Here is a 17213-nt window from a genome sequence, read left to right on the forward strand (position 1 = left end):
CTGATTTCTTTTGATTTTCCCATAATGTCAAGCAAAGAGGCACTGAGTTTGAAGGTAGGCCTTGAAATACATCCACAGGTACACCTCCAATTGACTCAAATTAGGACAATTCGTCTGTCAGAAGCTTCTAAAGCCATGACATCATTTTCTGGAATTTTCCAAGCTGTTTAAAAGCATAGTCAACTTAGAGTGTGTAAACTTCTGACTTTTGATACTGTGAATTATAAGTGAAATAATCTGTCTGTAAACAATTGTTGGAAAAATTACTTGTTTCATGCACAAAGTAGATGTCCTAACCAATTTGCCAAAACTATAGTTTTTAAAAATACATTTGTGGAGTGGTTGAAAAACGAGTTTTAATGATGCCAACCTAATTGTATGTAAACTTACAACTGTACATAGTTCTGACAGATGATTATCAAAAGTTAGCTGCTCAAACTGACCGTTGTTTTCAGGCATGTGTCTGGAGGAGTGATTAGGACTAGGTGAGGTTAGGTGGGAGAAACAGCAGGTGTCTAGAGGAGTGATTGGGACTAGGTGAGGTTAGGTGGGAGAAACAGCAGGTGTCTAGAGGAGTGATTGGGACTAGGTGAGGTTAGGTGGGAGAAACAGCAGGTGTCTAGAGGAGTGATTGGGACTAGGTGAGGTTAGGTGGGAGAAACAGCATGTGTCTAGAGGAGTGATTGGGACGAGGTGAGGTTAGGTGGGAGAAACAGCAGGTGTCTAGTGTCATGTTTTGTCTTAGATTGTCTTGTCATTTTGCGTTTCCCTCTGTTCATTTTCCCCCTGCTGGTCTTTTTAGGTTCGTTCCCCTTTTTCTCTCTCCCTTCCTCTCTCTCTTCTCTCTATCGTTCCGTTCCTGCTCCCAGCTGTTCCTATTCCCCTAATCAATCATTTAGTCTTCCCACACCTGTTCCTTATCTTTTCCCTGATTAGAGTCCCTATTTCTTCCCTTGTTTTCCGTTCCTGTCCTGTCGGATCCTTGTCTATTGTTCACCGTGCTGTGTCTGTGTATCGCCCTGTCGTGTCGTGTTTCCCTCAGATGCTGCGTGGAGAGCAGGTGTCTGAGTCTGCTAGGTTCAAGTGCCTTCCCGAGGCAACCTGCAGTTCTTGATCGAGTCTCCAGTCTGTTCTCGTCATTACGAGTGGAATTATGTCTTATGTTTGTAGAATTATTTTACTGGATTAAAGACTCTGTTTTCGCCAAGTCGCTTTTGGGTCCTCATTCAACTGCTTGACAGAAGGATCCGACCAAAGAATGGACCCAGCGACTACAGACGTTCGTAACACTGCCGTCGAGATCCAAGGAGCCATGCTCGGCAGACACGAGCAGGAATTGTCTGCTGCTCGCCATGCCGTGGAGAACCTGTCCGCTCAGGTTTCCGACCTCTCTGGACAGTTCCAGAGTCTTCGTCTCGTGCCACCTGTTACTTCCTGGCCTGCCGAGCCTCCGGAACCTAGGGTTAATAACCCACCTTGCTACTCCGGGCAGCCCACGGAGTGCCGCTCCTTTCTCACCCAGTGTGATATTGTGTTCTCTCTCCAACCCAACACATACTCTAGCGAGAGAGCTCGGGTTGCTTACGTCATTTCACTCCTTACTGGCCGGGCTCGAGAGTGGGGCACAGCTATCTGGGAGGCAAGGGCTGATTGTTCAAACAATTACCAGAACTTTAAAGAGGAGATGATTCGGGTTTTTGACCGTTCAGTTTTTGGTAGGGAGGCTTCTAGGGCCCTGGCTTCCCTATGCCAAGGTGATCGATCCATAACGGATTACTCTATAGAGTTTCGCACTCTTGCTGCCTCTAGTGACTGGAACGAGCCGGCGCTGCTCGCTCGTTTTCTGGAGGGACTCCACGCAGTGGTCAAAGATGAGATTCTCTCTCGGGAGGTTCCTTCCAGTGTGGACTCTTTGATTGCTCTCGCCATCCGCATAGAACGACGGGTAGATCTTCGTCACCAAGCTCGTGGAAGAGAGCTCGTGTCAACGGTGTTTCCCTGCTCCGCATCGCAACCATCTCCTCCTCTGGCTCAGAGACTGAGCCCATGCAGCTGGGAGGTATTCGCATCTCGACTAAGGAGAGGGAACGGAGGATCACCAACCGCCTGTGCCTCTATTATGGATTTGATGGACATTTTGTCAATTCATGTCCAGTAAAGGCCAGAGCTCATCAGTAAGCGGAGGGCTACTGGTGAGCGCTACTACTCAGGTCTCTTCATCTAGATCCTGTACTACTATGTCGGTCCATCTACGCTGGACCGGTTCGGGTGCTACATGCAGTGCCTTGATTGACTCAGGGGCTGAGGGTTGTTTCATGGACGAAGCATGGGCTCGGAAACATGACATTCCTTTCAGACAGTTAGACAAGCCTACGCCCATGTTTGCCTTAGATGGTAGTCATCTTCCCAGTATCAGATTTGAGACACTACCTTTAACTCTAACAGTATCTGGTAACCACAGTGAGACTATTTCTTTTTTGATTTTTCGTTCACCTTTTACACCTGTTGTTTTGGGTCATCCCTGGCTAGTATGTCATAATCCTTCTATTAATTGGTCTAGTAATTCTATCCTATCCTGGAACGTTTCTTGTCATGTGAAATGTTTAATGTCTGCCATCCCTCCCATTTCTTCTGTCCCCACTTCTCAGGAGGAACCTGGCGATTTGACAGGAGTGCCGGAGGAATATCATGATCTGCGCACGGTCTTCAGTCGGTCCCGAGCCAACTCCCTTCCTCCTCACCGGTCGTATGATTGTAGTATTGATCTCCTTCCGGGGACCACTCCTCCTCGGGGTAGACTATACTCTCTGTCGGCTCCCGAACGCAAGGCTCTCGAGGATTATTTATCTGTGTCTCTTGACGCCGGTACCATAGTGCCTTCTTCCTCTCCGGCCGGGGCGGGGTTCTTTTTGTTAAGAAAAGGACGGTACTCTGCGCCCTGCGTGGATTATCGAGGGCTGAATGACATAACGGTTAAGAATCGTTATCCGCTTCCCCTTATGTCATCAGCCTTCGAGATTCTGCAGGGAGCCAGGTGCTTTACTAAGTTGGACCTTCGTAACGCTTACCATCTCGTGCGCATCAGAGAGGGGGACGAGTGGAAAACGGCGTTTAACACTCCGTTAGGGCATTTTGAGTACCGGGTTCTGCTGTTTGGTCTCGCCAATGCGCCAGCTGTTTTTCAGGCATTAGTTAATGATGTTCTGAGAGACATGCTGAACGTCTTTGTTTTTGTCTATCTTGACGATATCCTGATTTTTTTCACCGTCACTCGAGAGTCATGTTCAGCACGTTCGACGTGTTCTACAGCGCCTTTTAGAGAATTGTCTCTACGTGAAGGCTGAGAAGTGCTCTTTTCATGTCTCCTCCGTTACTTTTCTCGGTTCCGTTATTTCCGCTGAAGGCATTCAGATGGATTCCGCTAAGGTCCAAGCTGTCAGTGATTGGCCCGTTCCAAGGTCACGTGTCGAGTTGCAGCGCTTTTTAGGTTTCGCTAATTTCTATCGGCGTTTCATTCGTAATTTCGGTCAAGTTGCTGCCCCTCTCACAGCTCTTACTTCTATCAAGACGTGTTTTAAGTGGTCCGGTTCCGCCCAGGGAGCTTTTGATCTTCTAAAAGAACGTTTTACGTCCGCTCCTATCCTCGTTACTCCTGACGTCACTAGACAATTCATTGTCGAGGTTGACGCTTCAGAGGTAGGCGTGGGAGCCATTCTATCCCAGCGCTTCCAGTCTGACGATAAGGTTCATCCTTGCGCTTATTTTTCTCATTGCCTGTCGCCATCTGAACGCAACTATGATGTGGGTAACCGCGAACTGCTCGCCATCCGCTTAGCCCTAGGCGAATGGCGACAGTGGTTGGAGGGGGCGACCGTTCCTTTGTCGTTTGGACAGACCATAAGAACCTTGAGTACATCCGTTCTGCCAAACGACTTAATGCCCGTCAAGCTCGTTGGGCGTTGTTTTTAGCTCGTTTCGAGTTTGTGATTTCTTACCGTCCGGGTAGCAAAAACACCAAGCCTGATGCCTTATCCCGTCTGTTTAGTTCTTCTGTGGCTTCTACTGATCCCGAGGGGATTCTTCCTTATGGGCGTGTTGTCGGGTTGACAGTCTGGGGAATTGAAAGACAGGTTAAGCAAGCACTCACGCACACTGCGTCGCCGCGCGCTTGTCCTAGTAACCTCCTTTTCGTTCCTGTTTCCACTCGTCTGGCTGTTCTTCAGTGGGCTCACTCTGCCAAGTTAGCTGGTCATCCCGGTGTTCGAGGCACTCTTGCGTCTATTCGCCAGCGCTTTTGGTGGCCGACTCAGGAGCGTGACACGCGCCGTTTCGTGGCTGCTTGTTCGGACTGCGCGCAGACTAAGTCGGGTAACTCTCCTCCTGCCGGTCGTCTCAGACCGCTCCCCATTCCTTCTCGACCATGGTCTCACATCGCCCTAGACTTCATTACCGGTCTGCCTTTGTCTGCGGGGAAGACTGTGATTCTTACGGTTGTCGATAGGTTCTCTAAGGCGGCACATTTCATTCCCCTCGCTAAACTTCCTTCCGCTAAGGAGACGGCACAAATCATCATCGAGAATGTGTTCAGAATTCATGGCCTCCCGTTAGACGCCGTTTCAGACAGAGGCCCGCAATTCACGTCACAGTTTTGGAGGGAGTTCTGTCGTTTGATTGGTGCGTCCGTCAGTCTCTCTTCCGGGTTTCATCCCCAGTCTAACGGTCAAGCAGAGGGGCCAATCAGACGATTGGTCGCATACTACGCAGCCTTTCTTTCAGAAACCCTGCGTCTTGGGCAGAACAGCTCCCCTGGGCAGAATACGCTCACAACTCGCTTCCTTCGTCTGCTACCGGGTTATCTCCGTTTCAGAGTAGTCTGGGTTACCAGCCTCCTCTGTTCTCTTCCCAGCTTGCCGAGTCCAGCGTTCCCTCCGCTCAAGCGTTTGTCCAATGTTGTGAGCGCACCTGGAGGAGGGTGAGGTCTGCACTTTGCCGTTACAGGGCACAGACTGTGAGAGCCGCCAATAAACGCAGGATTAAGAGTCCTAGGTATTGTTGCGGCCAGAGAGTGTGGCTTTCCACTCGCAACCTTCCTCTTACGACAGCTTCTCGTAAGTTGACTCCGCGGTTCATTGGTCCGTTCCGTGTCTCCCAGGTCGTCAATCCTGTCGCTGTGCGACTGCTTCTTCCGCGACATCTTCGTCGCGTCCATCCTGTCTTCCATGTCTCCTGTGTCAAGCCCTTTCTTCGCACCCCCGTTCGTCTTCCCTCCCCCCTCCCGTCCTTGTCGAGAGCGCACCTATTTACAAGGTACGTAGGATCATGGACATGCGTTCTCGGGGACGGGGTCACCAATACTTAGTGGATTGGGAGGGTTACGGTCCTGAGGATAGGAGTTGGGTTCCGTCTCGGGACGTGCTGGACCGTTCACTCATTGATGATTTCCTCCGTTGCCGCCAGGATTCCTCCTCGAGTGCGCCAGGAGGCGCTCGGTGAGTGGGGGTACTGTCATGTTTTGTCTTAGATTGTCTTGTCATTTTGCGTTTCCCTCTGTTCATTTTCCCCCTGCTGGTCTTTTTTAGGTTCGTTCCCCTTTTCTCTCTCCCTTCCTCTCTCTCTTCTCTCTATCGTTCCGTTCCTGCTCCCAGCTGTTCCTATTCCCCTAATCAATCATTTAGTCTTCCCACACCTGTTCCTTATCTTTTCCCCTGATTAGAGTCCCTATTTCTTCCCTTGTTTTCCGTTCCTGTCCTGTCGGATCCTTGTCTATTGTTCACCGTGCTGTGTCTGTGTATCGCCCTGTCGTGTCGTGTTTCCCTCAGATGCTGCGTGGAGAGCAGGTGTCTGAGTCTGCTAGGTTCAAGTGCCTTCCCGAGGCAACCTGCAGTTCTTGATCGAGTCTCCAGTCTGTTCTCGTCATTACGAGTGGAATTATGTCTTATGTTTGTAGAATTACTTTACTGGATTAAAGACTCTGTTTTCGCCAAGTCGCTTTTGGGTCCTCATTCAACTGCTTGACATCTAGAGGAGTGATTGGGACTAGGTGAGGTTAGGTGGGAGAAACAGCATGTGTCTAGAGGAGTGATTGGGACGAGGTGAGGTTAGGTGGGAGAAACAGCAGGTGTCTAGAGGAGTGATTAGGACTAGGTGAGGTTAGGTGGGAGAAACAGCATGTGTCTAGAGGAGTGATTGGGACGAGGTGAGGTTAGGTGGGAGAAACAGCAGGTGTCTAGAGGAGTGATTGGGACGAGGTGAGGTTAGGTGGGAGAAACAGCATGTGTCTAGAGGAGTGATTGGGACGAGGTGAGGTTAGGTGGGAGAAACAGCATGTGTCTAGAGGAGTGATTGGGACGAGGTGAGGTTAGGTGGGAGAAACAGCAGGTGTCTAGAGGAGTGATTGGGACGAGGTGAGGTTAGGTGGGAGAAACAGCAGGTGTCTAGAGGAGTGATTGGGACGAGGTGAGGTTAGGTGGGAGAAACAGCAGGTGTCTAGAGGAGTGATTGGGACTAGGTGAGGTTAGGTGGGAGAAACAGCATGTGTCTAGAGGAGTGATTGGGACTAGGTGAGGTTAGGTGGGAGAAACAGCAGGTGTCTAGAGGAGTGATTGGGACTAGGTGAGGTTAGGTGGGAGAAACAGCAGGTGTCTAGAGGAGTGATTGGGACTAGGTGAGGTTAGGTGGGAGAAACAGCAGGTGTCTAGAGGAGTGATTAGGACTAGGTGAGGTTAGGTGGGAGAAACAGCAGGTGTCTAGAGGAGTGATTGGGACTAGGTGAGGTTAGGTGGGAGGAACAGCAGGTGTCTAGAGGAGTGATTGGGACTAGGTGAGGTTAGGTGGGAGAAACAGCATGTGTCTAGAGGAGTGATTGGGACTAGGTGAGATTAGGTGGGAGAAACAGCAGGTGTCTGGAGGAGTGATTGGGACTAGGTGAGGTTAGGTGGGAGAAACAGCAGGTGTCTAGAGGAGTGACTGGGACTAGGTGAGGTTAGGTGGGAGAAACAGCATGTGTCTAGAGGAGTGATTGGGACTAGGTGAGGTTAGGTGGGAGAAACAGCAGGTGTCTAGAGGAGTGATTGGGACTAGGTGAGGTTAGGTGGGAGAAACAGCAGGTGTCTAGATGAGTGATTGGGACTAGGTGAGGTTAGGTGGGAGAAACAGCAGGTGTCTAGAGGAGTGATTGGGACTAGGTGAGGTTAGGTGGGAGAAACAGCAGGTGTCTAGAGGAGTGACTGGGACTTGGTGACATTAGATGGGAGAAACAGCAGGTGTCTGGAGGAGTGATTGGGAAAAGGTGAGATTAGGTGGGAGAAATAGCAGGTGTCTGGAGGAGTGATTGGGAAAAGGTGAGATTAGGTGGGAGAAATAGCAGGTGTCTAGAGGAGTGATTGGGAAAAGGTGAGATTAGGTGGGAGAAACAGCAGGTGTCTAGAGGAGTGATTGGGAAAAGGTGAGATTAGGTGGGAGAAATAGCAGGTGTCTGGAGGAGTGATTGGGACTAGGTGAGGTTAGGTGGGAGAAACAGCAGGTGTCTAGAGGAGTGACTGGGACTTGGTGACATTAGATGGGAGAAACAGCAGGTGTCTGGAGGAGTGATTGGGAAAAGGTGAGATTAGGTGGGAGAAACAGCAGGTGTCTAGAGGAGTGATTGGGACTAGGTGAGGTTAGGTGGGAGAAACAGCAGGTGTCTAGAGGAGTGATTGGGACTAGGTGAGGTTAGGTGGGAGAAACAGCATGTGTCTAGAGGAGTGATTGGGACGAGGTGAGGTTAGGTGGGAGAAACAGCAGGTGTCTAGAGGAGTGATTGGGACTAGGTGAGGTTAGGTGGGAGAAACAGCAGGTGTCTAGAGGAGTGATTGGGACTAGGTGAGGTTAGGTGGTAGAAACAGCAGGTGCCTGGAGGAGTGATTGGAACTAGGTGAGGTTAGGTGGGAGAAACAGCAGGTGTCTAGAGGAGTGATTGGGACTAGGTGAGGTTAGGTGGGGGTCCTACCTACCTACTTATATTACCTCTTTACTCTCTCCAGGCAGGAAGATAGGTGGGGTGGTTGGAGACACATCCCAGGGTGCCAAGTCAGGTACTTCGCTTCGGGTGTGTGTGTGTGTGTGTGTGTGTGTGTGTGTGTGTGTGTGTGTGTGTGTGTGTGTGTGTGTGTGTGTGTGTGTGTGTGTGTGTGTGTGTGTGTGTGTGTGTGTGTGTGTGTGTGTGTGTGTGTGTGTGTGTGTGTGTGTGTGTGTGTGTGTGTGTGTGTGTGTGAGACACAGAGACAGAGAGAGTGAGCGAGAGAGAGGGAGGGAGACAGCCACAGAGAGAGAAAGAGGGAGGCACAGACAGACAGGAGACAGAGAGGGAGAGAGAGAGGTCGAGAGAGAGACAGACACAGAGACAGAGAGGGATAGAGAGAGGTCGAGAGAGAGACAGACACAGAGAGACAGAGAGGAGAGAGAGAGACAGACACAGAGAGACAGAGATGGAGAGAGGTAGAGAGAGGTAGAGAGAGACAGACACAGAGAGACAGAGATGGAGAGAGAGGTAGAGAGAGAGACAGACACAGAGAGACAGAGGGATAGAGAGGTAGAGAGAGAGGTGGAGAGAGACAGACACAGAGAGACAGAGAGGGAGAGAGAGGTAGAGATAGAGACAGACACATAGAGACAGAGAGGGAGAGAGAGAGGTAGAGAGAGAGACAGATACAGACACAGAGAGACAGAGAGGAGAGAGAGAGGGAGAGAAAGAGACAGACACACAGAGACAGAGAAACAGGCAGAATGAGGTAAGGAACAGACCAGCTCGGCTTGGCCAGAGGGCTTGAAGGGGCTCTGATGGAATATTAAATATTACCCTGACTAACTCACACACAGATGTTCACAATTACGGCTCCAGAGAATTAATGAGAGCAATATGGCAAATCAAATAAAAGTTTATTCATAACGTACACAGATTACATCAGGTATAAACGGTGCCATGAATTGCATACTTGCAAGCTCCCTCAACAAGGCAAAGCAAATATCAATAATAATCAAAAGTAAGAAGGTAGTATGCATTGTAATAAAATGGGTATGTACACAATAGGATATACAGTATCAATAATGAATGTGCTATGTCAAGTATGAGTGTATTTACAATTTAAAGTGAATTGTGTCTCAGTAGATCAGTTGGACAAATAGTATAGAAATAGAACAGAAGTGTTGACTGTGTGTGTGTGGTGTGTGTGTGGTGTGTGTGTGTGGTGTGTGTGTGTGTGTGTTGTGGGTGTGTGTGTGTGTGTGTGTGTGTGTGTGTGTGGTGTAATGTGTGGTGTGGTGTAATGTGTGTGCGGTGTGCATGTGTGTGTGTGTGTGGTGTTGTGTAACGTGTGTGTGTGTGTGTGTGGTGTGTGTGTGATGTGTGGTGTGGTGTGTGTGTGTATGTGTGGTGTGGTGTGTGTGATGTGTGTGTGTGTGTGTGTGTGTGTGTGTGTGTGCATGTGTGATGTGGGTGTGTGTGTATGGGTGGTGTGGTGTGTGTGGTGCATGTGTGATGTGTGGTGCGTGGTGTGTGTGTGGTGTGGTGTGTGTGTGTGTTTGTGTTTGTGGTGTCTGTGGTGTCTGTGGTGTGGTGTGGGGTTGTGTGTGTGGGGGGTTGTGTGTGTCTTTTTCATTAATTAGGCTATTTTCTCTTGAATCATATGGTCTATCTACTAGAAAATATGGAAACAGATATCAATACCGCATATCAATTTTTTTAAAGTAAGTTATTGAAGTATAAATGATAAATGTTCTGATAGATTGAGATAGATTTTCTGTTAGCTTTGCAACCCTAGCCATGTATTAGTCACAATGCACACAACTTCCAGCCCCCCCCCCCATTTAAGGTTGTCATCATCGAATAGTTGTATTTGATGGAGGTTGACCCCTTCTTAAAGACTATCTCCCACCAAAACATTAGATTTAACAGCATATGTCTGATAAAATGTAACTCTACAGAGATGCTTGGGGCATGGAGTCCTCCTGTGCACAGAAACATTTCCCAGACAATAAAGTCACGGTCAAGGAGCACATTCCTGTTGTGATTTATCTGAAGGAGTTAAGGCAGGGGGATTATCTGTACTCTAAGTAATAAATCATTGATGAAGGCCCCTCGTTTGAAGCCAAATGAAGGATCTCTTAATTTATTTCAGTTTTTGAGAAATTCTTGAATGGGATCCAAAAAGGGATTAGCGTCAGACTGTAAGGTAGCTTTAGTAGCAGAAGGGTTCAGATGGCTTCTCTACTCACTGAGGTATGGGTTGAGGGATGTACTTCTGTCTGTGTCTCTGGTTGTCTGCCTCTGGCTCTATTTGTTGCTGACTTTGGCCTAGATTCAATCAGATGAAGTGTTAATTAACTGGCGATAGCCGACACCCGCATAGCTGATGTTTTTGTTATGTCGGAGGTGGAACTGCGTTGGAGCTGTCAAATCCGTTCTTTTGATCATTGTCACAAAGCCACACCCGTCCCACTCGGGTTAGAAGTTCACAATGAGAAAGTGTAGGCTATATAGAAATAATGACGTTCAAATCAAAAATCATTCAACTAAATAATAAATATTTCTATCAGCCTAATCGAGATGTAGATTACATCTCACTTTCCAGTGTTTGTAAACAAGGACGGATGGGATTCCGTAAACAAGGACGGATGGGATTCCATAAACAAGGACGGATGGGATTCCATAAACAAGGACGGATGGGATTCCGTAAACAAGGACGGATGGGATTCCATAAACAAGGACGGATGGGATTCCGTAAACAAGGACGGATGGGATTCCATAAACAAGGATGGATGGGATTCCGTAAACAAGGATGGATGGGATTCCGTAAACAAGGATGGATGGGATTCCGTAAACAAGGATGGATGGGATTCCGTAAACAAGGATGGATGGGATTTTTCTTAAAAAATAGACCTCCACAACATCACAGCCAGCAACATATTCTTTATTGAAAAACAATACTCATATTTCTTGACAAACACACACACATGACAAATGCACACACACTTACACAAACACACACATACACACTTTCCAGACCACAATTTGTCTGCACTGGTCCCACAGGTTCTGTTGGGTTTTGGTCCATCTGATACGGGTCTGGGTCAGGGTCAGGTATAGGCCAAGTCTGGTGCAGGTCTGGGTCAGTACGGTGAGAACAGAACTGATGTATGTGCCGTACGGAAAGGTCCTGGGGCAGGATGTAACAAGGTCTGGGGGAGGGCCTGAATCTGAAAGATGGCAGGGCCAGGTATAGGGGCAGGGCGTAAATGAAACGGGGACAGGGTTGCCATGGCAGCAGCAGCAGCAAGGGAGAGATGGCGCTGTAAGAGGCACGAGGCGAGAGGCTTCGCCAAGTCCTGCTCCTTCCTCAGAGTGATCCCAACCTGGAAACCAAAAACAACATGATCAAAATCTTTCTACAACTGTTCTACAATGTGATCACCACCATACAGCTATCACACGTTCCACAATCAGTCCACAACAAAACCTCCAGTAAAGTACTGCCACGACTGCACGGCCAGGCACGACTCTAACACCATCATTACGTTTTCTGACAACACAACAGTGGTAGGCCTGATCACCGACAACGATGAGACAGCCTATAGGGAGGAGGTCAGAGACCTGTCAGTGTGGTGCCAGGACAACAACCTCTTCCTCAATGTGAGCAAGACAAAGGAGCCGATCGTGGACTATAGGAAAAGGAGGGCTGAACCGGCCCCCATTAACATCAATGGGGCTGAAGTGGAACGGGACGAGAGTTTAAAGTTCCTTGGTGTCCACATCACCAACAAACTATCATGGTCCAAACACACCAAGACAGTTGTGAAGAGGGCACGACAACACCTTTTCCCCCACAGGAGATTTCGCATGGGTCCACAGATCTTCAAAAAGTTCTACAGCTGCAACATCGAGAGCATCCTGACTGGTTGCATCACCACCTGGTATGGCAACTGCTCGGCATCTGACCATAAGGCGATTCAGAGGGTAGTGTGTACAGCCCAGGACATCACTGGGGCCAAGCTTCCTGACATCCAAGACCTGTTTACTCGGTGGTGTCAGAGGAAGGCCCAAAACCAAAAAATTGTCAAAGACTCCAGTCACCCAAGTCATAGACTGTTCTCTCTGCTATCGCACGGCAAGCGGTACCGGAGCGCCAAGTCTATGTCCAAAAGACTCCTTAACAGCTTCTAACCCCAAGCCATAAGACTGCTGAACAATTAATCAAATGGCCACCCGGACTATTTACATTAACCCCCCCCCTCCCTGTTTTTACATTGCTGCTAATCTCTGTTTATTATCTATGCATAGTCACTTTACAAATGACCTCATCTAACCTCTACCCCTGCACATTGACTCGATACCGGTACCCCCTGTATATAGCCCCGTTATTGTTATGTAATTTTTTTGTGTTACTTTTTAATTTGATCTGATTTTTAAAACTTTTCTTTATTTAGTCAATATTTTCTTAACTCTATTTCTTGAACTGCATTGTTGGTTAAGGGCTAGTAAGTAAGGATTTCACAGTAAGGTACTGTTGTATTCGGTGCATGTGACAAATACAATACAATTTGATATGATTTCATAATACAATAATGAGGTACTCACTGACTGGTTGCGTTGGGGTGGTAGACCATACGGGCTGAACTTGGGCTTGGCTGGCTTCCCTGCTACTCGGTCTTTATGTCTTCTACTTTTGATGTGCTGAGGAGATGGGGGAGACAGAGACAGACACAGAGAGAGACCCAAACTTAAGGAAAGCTTTGACTATGTACAGACTCGGTGAGCATAGCCTTGCTATTGAGAAAGGCCGCCGTAGGCAGACCTGGCTCTCAAGAGAAGACCGGCTATGTGCACACTGCCCACAAAATGAGGTGGAAACTGAGCTGCACTTCCTAACCTCCTGGCAAATGTATGACCATAATAGAGACACATATTTCCATCAGATTACACAGATCCACAAAGAATTTGAAAACAAAACCAATTTTGTAAAACTCCCATTTGTACACTAGTGTGCCATCACAACGTAAACATTTGTGACCTGTTGCCACAATAAAAGTACATTTATTTTCCCTTACGTACTTTAACTTTAACACTGTATATAGCCATAGTATGACATTTGAAATGTCTCTATTTCTTAGAAATTTTGTGAGTGTAATGTTTACTTTTAATGGGCTCCCAAGAGGCACGGTGCTGCTCCCAAGTGGGCTCCCAAGTGGTGCGGTGCTGCTCCCAAATGGGCTCCTAAGTGGCGCGGTGCTGCTCCCAAGTGGGCTCCTAAGTGGTGCGGTGCTGCTCCCAAATGGGCTCCTAAGTGGCGCGTTGCTGCTCCCAAGTGGGCTCCCAAGTGGTGAGGTGCTGCTCCCAAGTGGGCTCCCAAGTGGTGAGGTGCTGCTCCCAAGTGGGCTCCTAAGTGGTGAGGTGCTGCTCCCAAGTGGGCTCCCAAGTGGTGAGGTGCTGCTCCCAAGTGGGCTCCCAAGTGGCACGGTGCTGCCCCAAGTGGGCTCCCAAGTGTTGTGGTGCTGCTCCCAAGTGGGCTCCCAAGTGGTGCAGCGGTCTAAGACACTGCATCTCAGTACTGGAGGCGTCACTACAGACAACCTGGTTCAAAACCAGACTGTATCACAACCGACCGTGATTGGGAGTCCCATAGGGCGGCGCACAATTGGCCCAGCATCGTCCGAGTTTGGTCGGTGTAGGCCATCTTTGTAAATAAGAATTTGTTCTTAACTGACTTGCGTAGTTAAATAAAGGATAAATAAATAACTTTTGACTGTTTATTTCACTTTTGTTTATTATCTATTTCACTTGCTTTGGCAATGTAAAAATACGTTTCCCATGTCAATAAAACCCATTGAGAGAGAGAGAGAGAGAGAGAGAGAGAGAGAGAGAGAGAGAGAGAGAGAGAGAGAGAGAGAGAGAGAGAGAGAGAGAGAGAAGTATATTGTATACATTGTTGCTTTGGCACTATTGACACAATGTTTTTCAGGCCAATGAAGCAGCTTGAACTTGAGAGAGAGAGAAAGAGAGATGATTTGTTTTGTGTTTCTTTGTATGCTGTTAAACTTAACCTGTATTTCACTCTCCTGTTTCAGTTGTGTCTCGCAGTTGCCATACACTATATAACTAACCTGTTTGAGTTGTGTATCGGAGTTGACATACACTATATAACTAACCTGTTCGACTACACTATATAACTGTTTTGAGTTGTGTCTCGGAGTTGACATACACTATATAACTAACCTGTTTGAGTTGTGTCTCGGAGTTGACATACACTATATAACTAACCTGTTTGAGTTGTGTCTCGAGTTGACATACACTGTTTGAGTTGACATACACTATATAACTAACCTGTTTGAGTTGTGTCTCGGAGTTGACATACACTATATAACTTACCTGTTTGACCTGTTTATAACTAACCTGTTTGAGTTGTGTCTCGGAGTTGACATACACTATATAACTAACCTGTTTGAGTTGTGTCTCGGAGTTGACATACACTATATAACTTACCTGTTTGAGTTGTGTCTCGGAGTTGACATACACTATATAACTAACCTGTTTGAGTTGTGTCTCGGAGTTGACATACACTATATAACTAACCTGTTTGAGTTGTGTCTCGGAGTTTGAGTTGTGTCTCTGTTCGGAGTTGACATACACTATATAACTAACCTGTTGAGTTGTGTCTCGGAGTTGACATACACTATATAACTTACCTGTTTGAGTTGTATCTGGCAGTTGACATACACTATATAACTAACCTGTTTGAGTTGTGTCTCGGAGTTGACATACACTATATAACTAACCTGTTTGAGTTGTGTCTCGGAGTTGACATAAAGTATATAACTAACCTGTTCGAGTTGTATCTGGCAGTTGACATAAAGTATATAACTAACTGTTACGTTCCCCACTTTATGTGTTGTAGTTTGTGTATTTGCATGTGTTTATTTCAGGAAATGGCTTCCTGAAATCCTGACCCCGCCCCCTCGTCAAGACACAGCTGTCTCCAATTACCTATTCCTTCTGAAGCTATATAAAAGCCAGTGTTCTGTTCAGGAGTGAGGGAGATTTGCTGGGAGATCATTGCTAGAGAGATCATTGCTAGAGAGATCATTGCTAGAGAGATCATTGCTAGAGAGATCATTGCTAGAGAGATCATTGCTAGAGAGATCATTGCTAGAGAGATCATTGCTGGGAGATCATTGCTGGGAGATCATTGCTGGGAGGTCATTGCTGGGTGGTCATTGCTGGGAGGTCATTGCAGAGATTTTGCTAGAGAGATTTGCTGGGATGTCATTGCTGAGAGTTGGTATGTTTTGTGAGTTTGTTGCTCAGATAGAGCTTATTTGATGTCCTTTGTTTCTTAGTTTGTTTGTGAAAAATGTTTAATATATTGTTTCATTTGTTCCCAAGGGGGAAGGGGAAGGCACCTAGGGAGTGCTTAGGCAAGAGGTCCGCGGGCATACATATACCCGTAGCATATTCGCTGTCTAGGCACACTAGGTAAGACCTGGGCAGGCCACCCCCTTGTATTTTGGTTAGGGCACCAGGTGGTGCTAAATTAGGTAAGTAGTGGGTAGGCAGGTAAGATAGGAGAGGGGGGCTTTTGAGATTTACTTTCTTTGCTTTGGTTCCGTCCAGCCCCTTTTCCCCATATTACCTTGTAAAGGAATAAAGTCCTTGTAAACGGTACCACATTCTGCCTGTTGTCATTCTTTCTTGCACCTACAGTCCATACCTTTTTCACTTCACGGAGAGTTTAGTTGTAGCAGGGTGTTGCGTTCCCTCTTCATAGAGGCGTGCGTAACACTAACCTGTTCGAGTTGTATCTGGCAGTTGACATACTCTATATAACTAACCTGTTTGAGTTGTGTCTCGGAGTTGACATACACTATATAACTATATAATAATAATAATATATGCCATTTAGCAGACGCTTTTATCCAAAGCGACTTACAGTCATGTGTGCATACATTCTACGTATGGGTGGTCCCGGGGATCGAACCCACTACCCTGGCGTTACAAGCGCCATGCTCTACCAACTGAGCTACAGACTAACTAACCTGTTTGAGTTGTGTCTCGGAGTTGACACACTATATAACTAACCTGTTTGAGTTGTGTCTCGGAGTTGACGTGAACATCGCAGATCTCACAGTGGAAAGTTTTGTTCTGGAGCCCCGTTGACACCTCGGTGGGAGGGGCCAGTTTGGCTTTGACCCCTGACCTGGGGAATGACTTTATGGCTCCGTCGCCGCTCCTGGCCTCCAGCATTGTTTTGTGTTTCGTGCCTGACAGGGTGAAAGGTCAGATAGGTCAAAGGTGAGAAGCAGAGACGCCAACTAAGTATTAACAAAGTGGGACATCTGGCTACTACATAAAGGTGCATCTCAGTGTAAATGGAGATGATGACAAGAGAGAGGCCCTGTCCTAACATACACTTTACCTGTCAGATCAAGATGGCAGTAATGGCCTCGGCCTTGGGGTAAGGAAGGGAGTGATTGATTGGTATGGTATTGATCAGATAAGAGCCCTGAGCTCTGTAGACGTCTTAGATTGATTAATAAGACGGACTTGTTGCAGCATGATGATGACACACAAGTACGCACGCACGCAAACACGCACGCAAACACGCACAGAAACACGCACGCACACAAACACACACACACACACACACACACACACACACACACACACACACACACACACACACACACACACACACACACACACACACACACACACACACACACACACACACACACACACACACACACACACACACACACACACACACACACACACACACACACACACACACACACACACAGGTCAGTGATGTTTCATTCTCACCGCTGTTGTGAGCCTGTAGCTGGGATGCAGAGTTGACGGCCACCTTGCAGAGAGAACAATAGAGCAGTCTCTTAGCCTTCTCTTCCTCCGACTCTCCGACCTCCTCCACCGCTCCTTCCTTCTCCTTCTCCACCATGGGACAGGGCGACAGAGAGGGGTCAGTGGGCGTCTCCATTGAAACTGCTGGGCTGCAGGTTGATGGCGCCACCCCAGAGGCAGAGGGTGGTGATAACACGGGTCTGAATGTGACATCTACACAGAATAATAGAATATAATAGAGCATTGTAATAAGGCTGCCATCATTTTGGGGGGATGAGTGAAATCTATACAAGTTTATCCCTCCCATCTTAGAATGAAACTGAAT

At 47.6% G+C, this 17213-nt stretch overlaps 1 protein-coding gene across 3 annotated transcripts in view; it reads right to left on the bottom strand.

Annotated features, from left to right (window-relative positions):
* Positions 1–10930: 10930 nt before the first annotated feature.
* The window catches only part of LOC124013203 (zinc finger protein 385D-like), a 42662-nt gene continuing 36379 nt past the window's right edge, over positions 10931–17213 (bottom strand). For all 3 annotated transcript variants that reach the window (XM_046327445.1, XM_046327444.1, XM_046327443.1), the window contains 4 exons: positions 16850–17101; positions 16106–16287; positions 12611–12706; positions 10931–11388 (listed from right to left, as the gene is read on the bottom strand). In XM_046327445.1, coding sequence (XP_046183401.1) covers positions 11146–11388; positions 12611–12706; positions 16106–16287; positions 16850–17101 — 773 coding nt within the window. In that variant the 3' untranslated portion in view covers positions 10931–11145. The remainder of the gene's footprint in view (positions 11389–12610; positions 12707–16105; positions 16288–16849; positions 17102–17213) is intronic.

The sequence above is a fragment of the Oncorhynchus gorbuscha genome, linkage group LG24 (assembly GCF_021184085.1).
Source record: "Oncorhynchus gorbuscha isolate QuinsamMale2020 ecotype Even-year linkage group LG24, OgorEven_v1.0, whole genome shotgun sequence".
NCBI classification, from domain to species: Eukaryota; Metazoa; Chordata; class Actinopteri; order Salmoniformes; family Salmonidae; genus Oncorhynchus; species Oncorhynchus gorbuscha.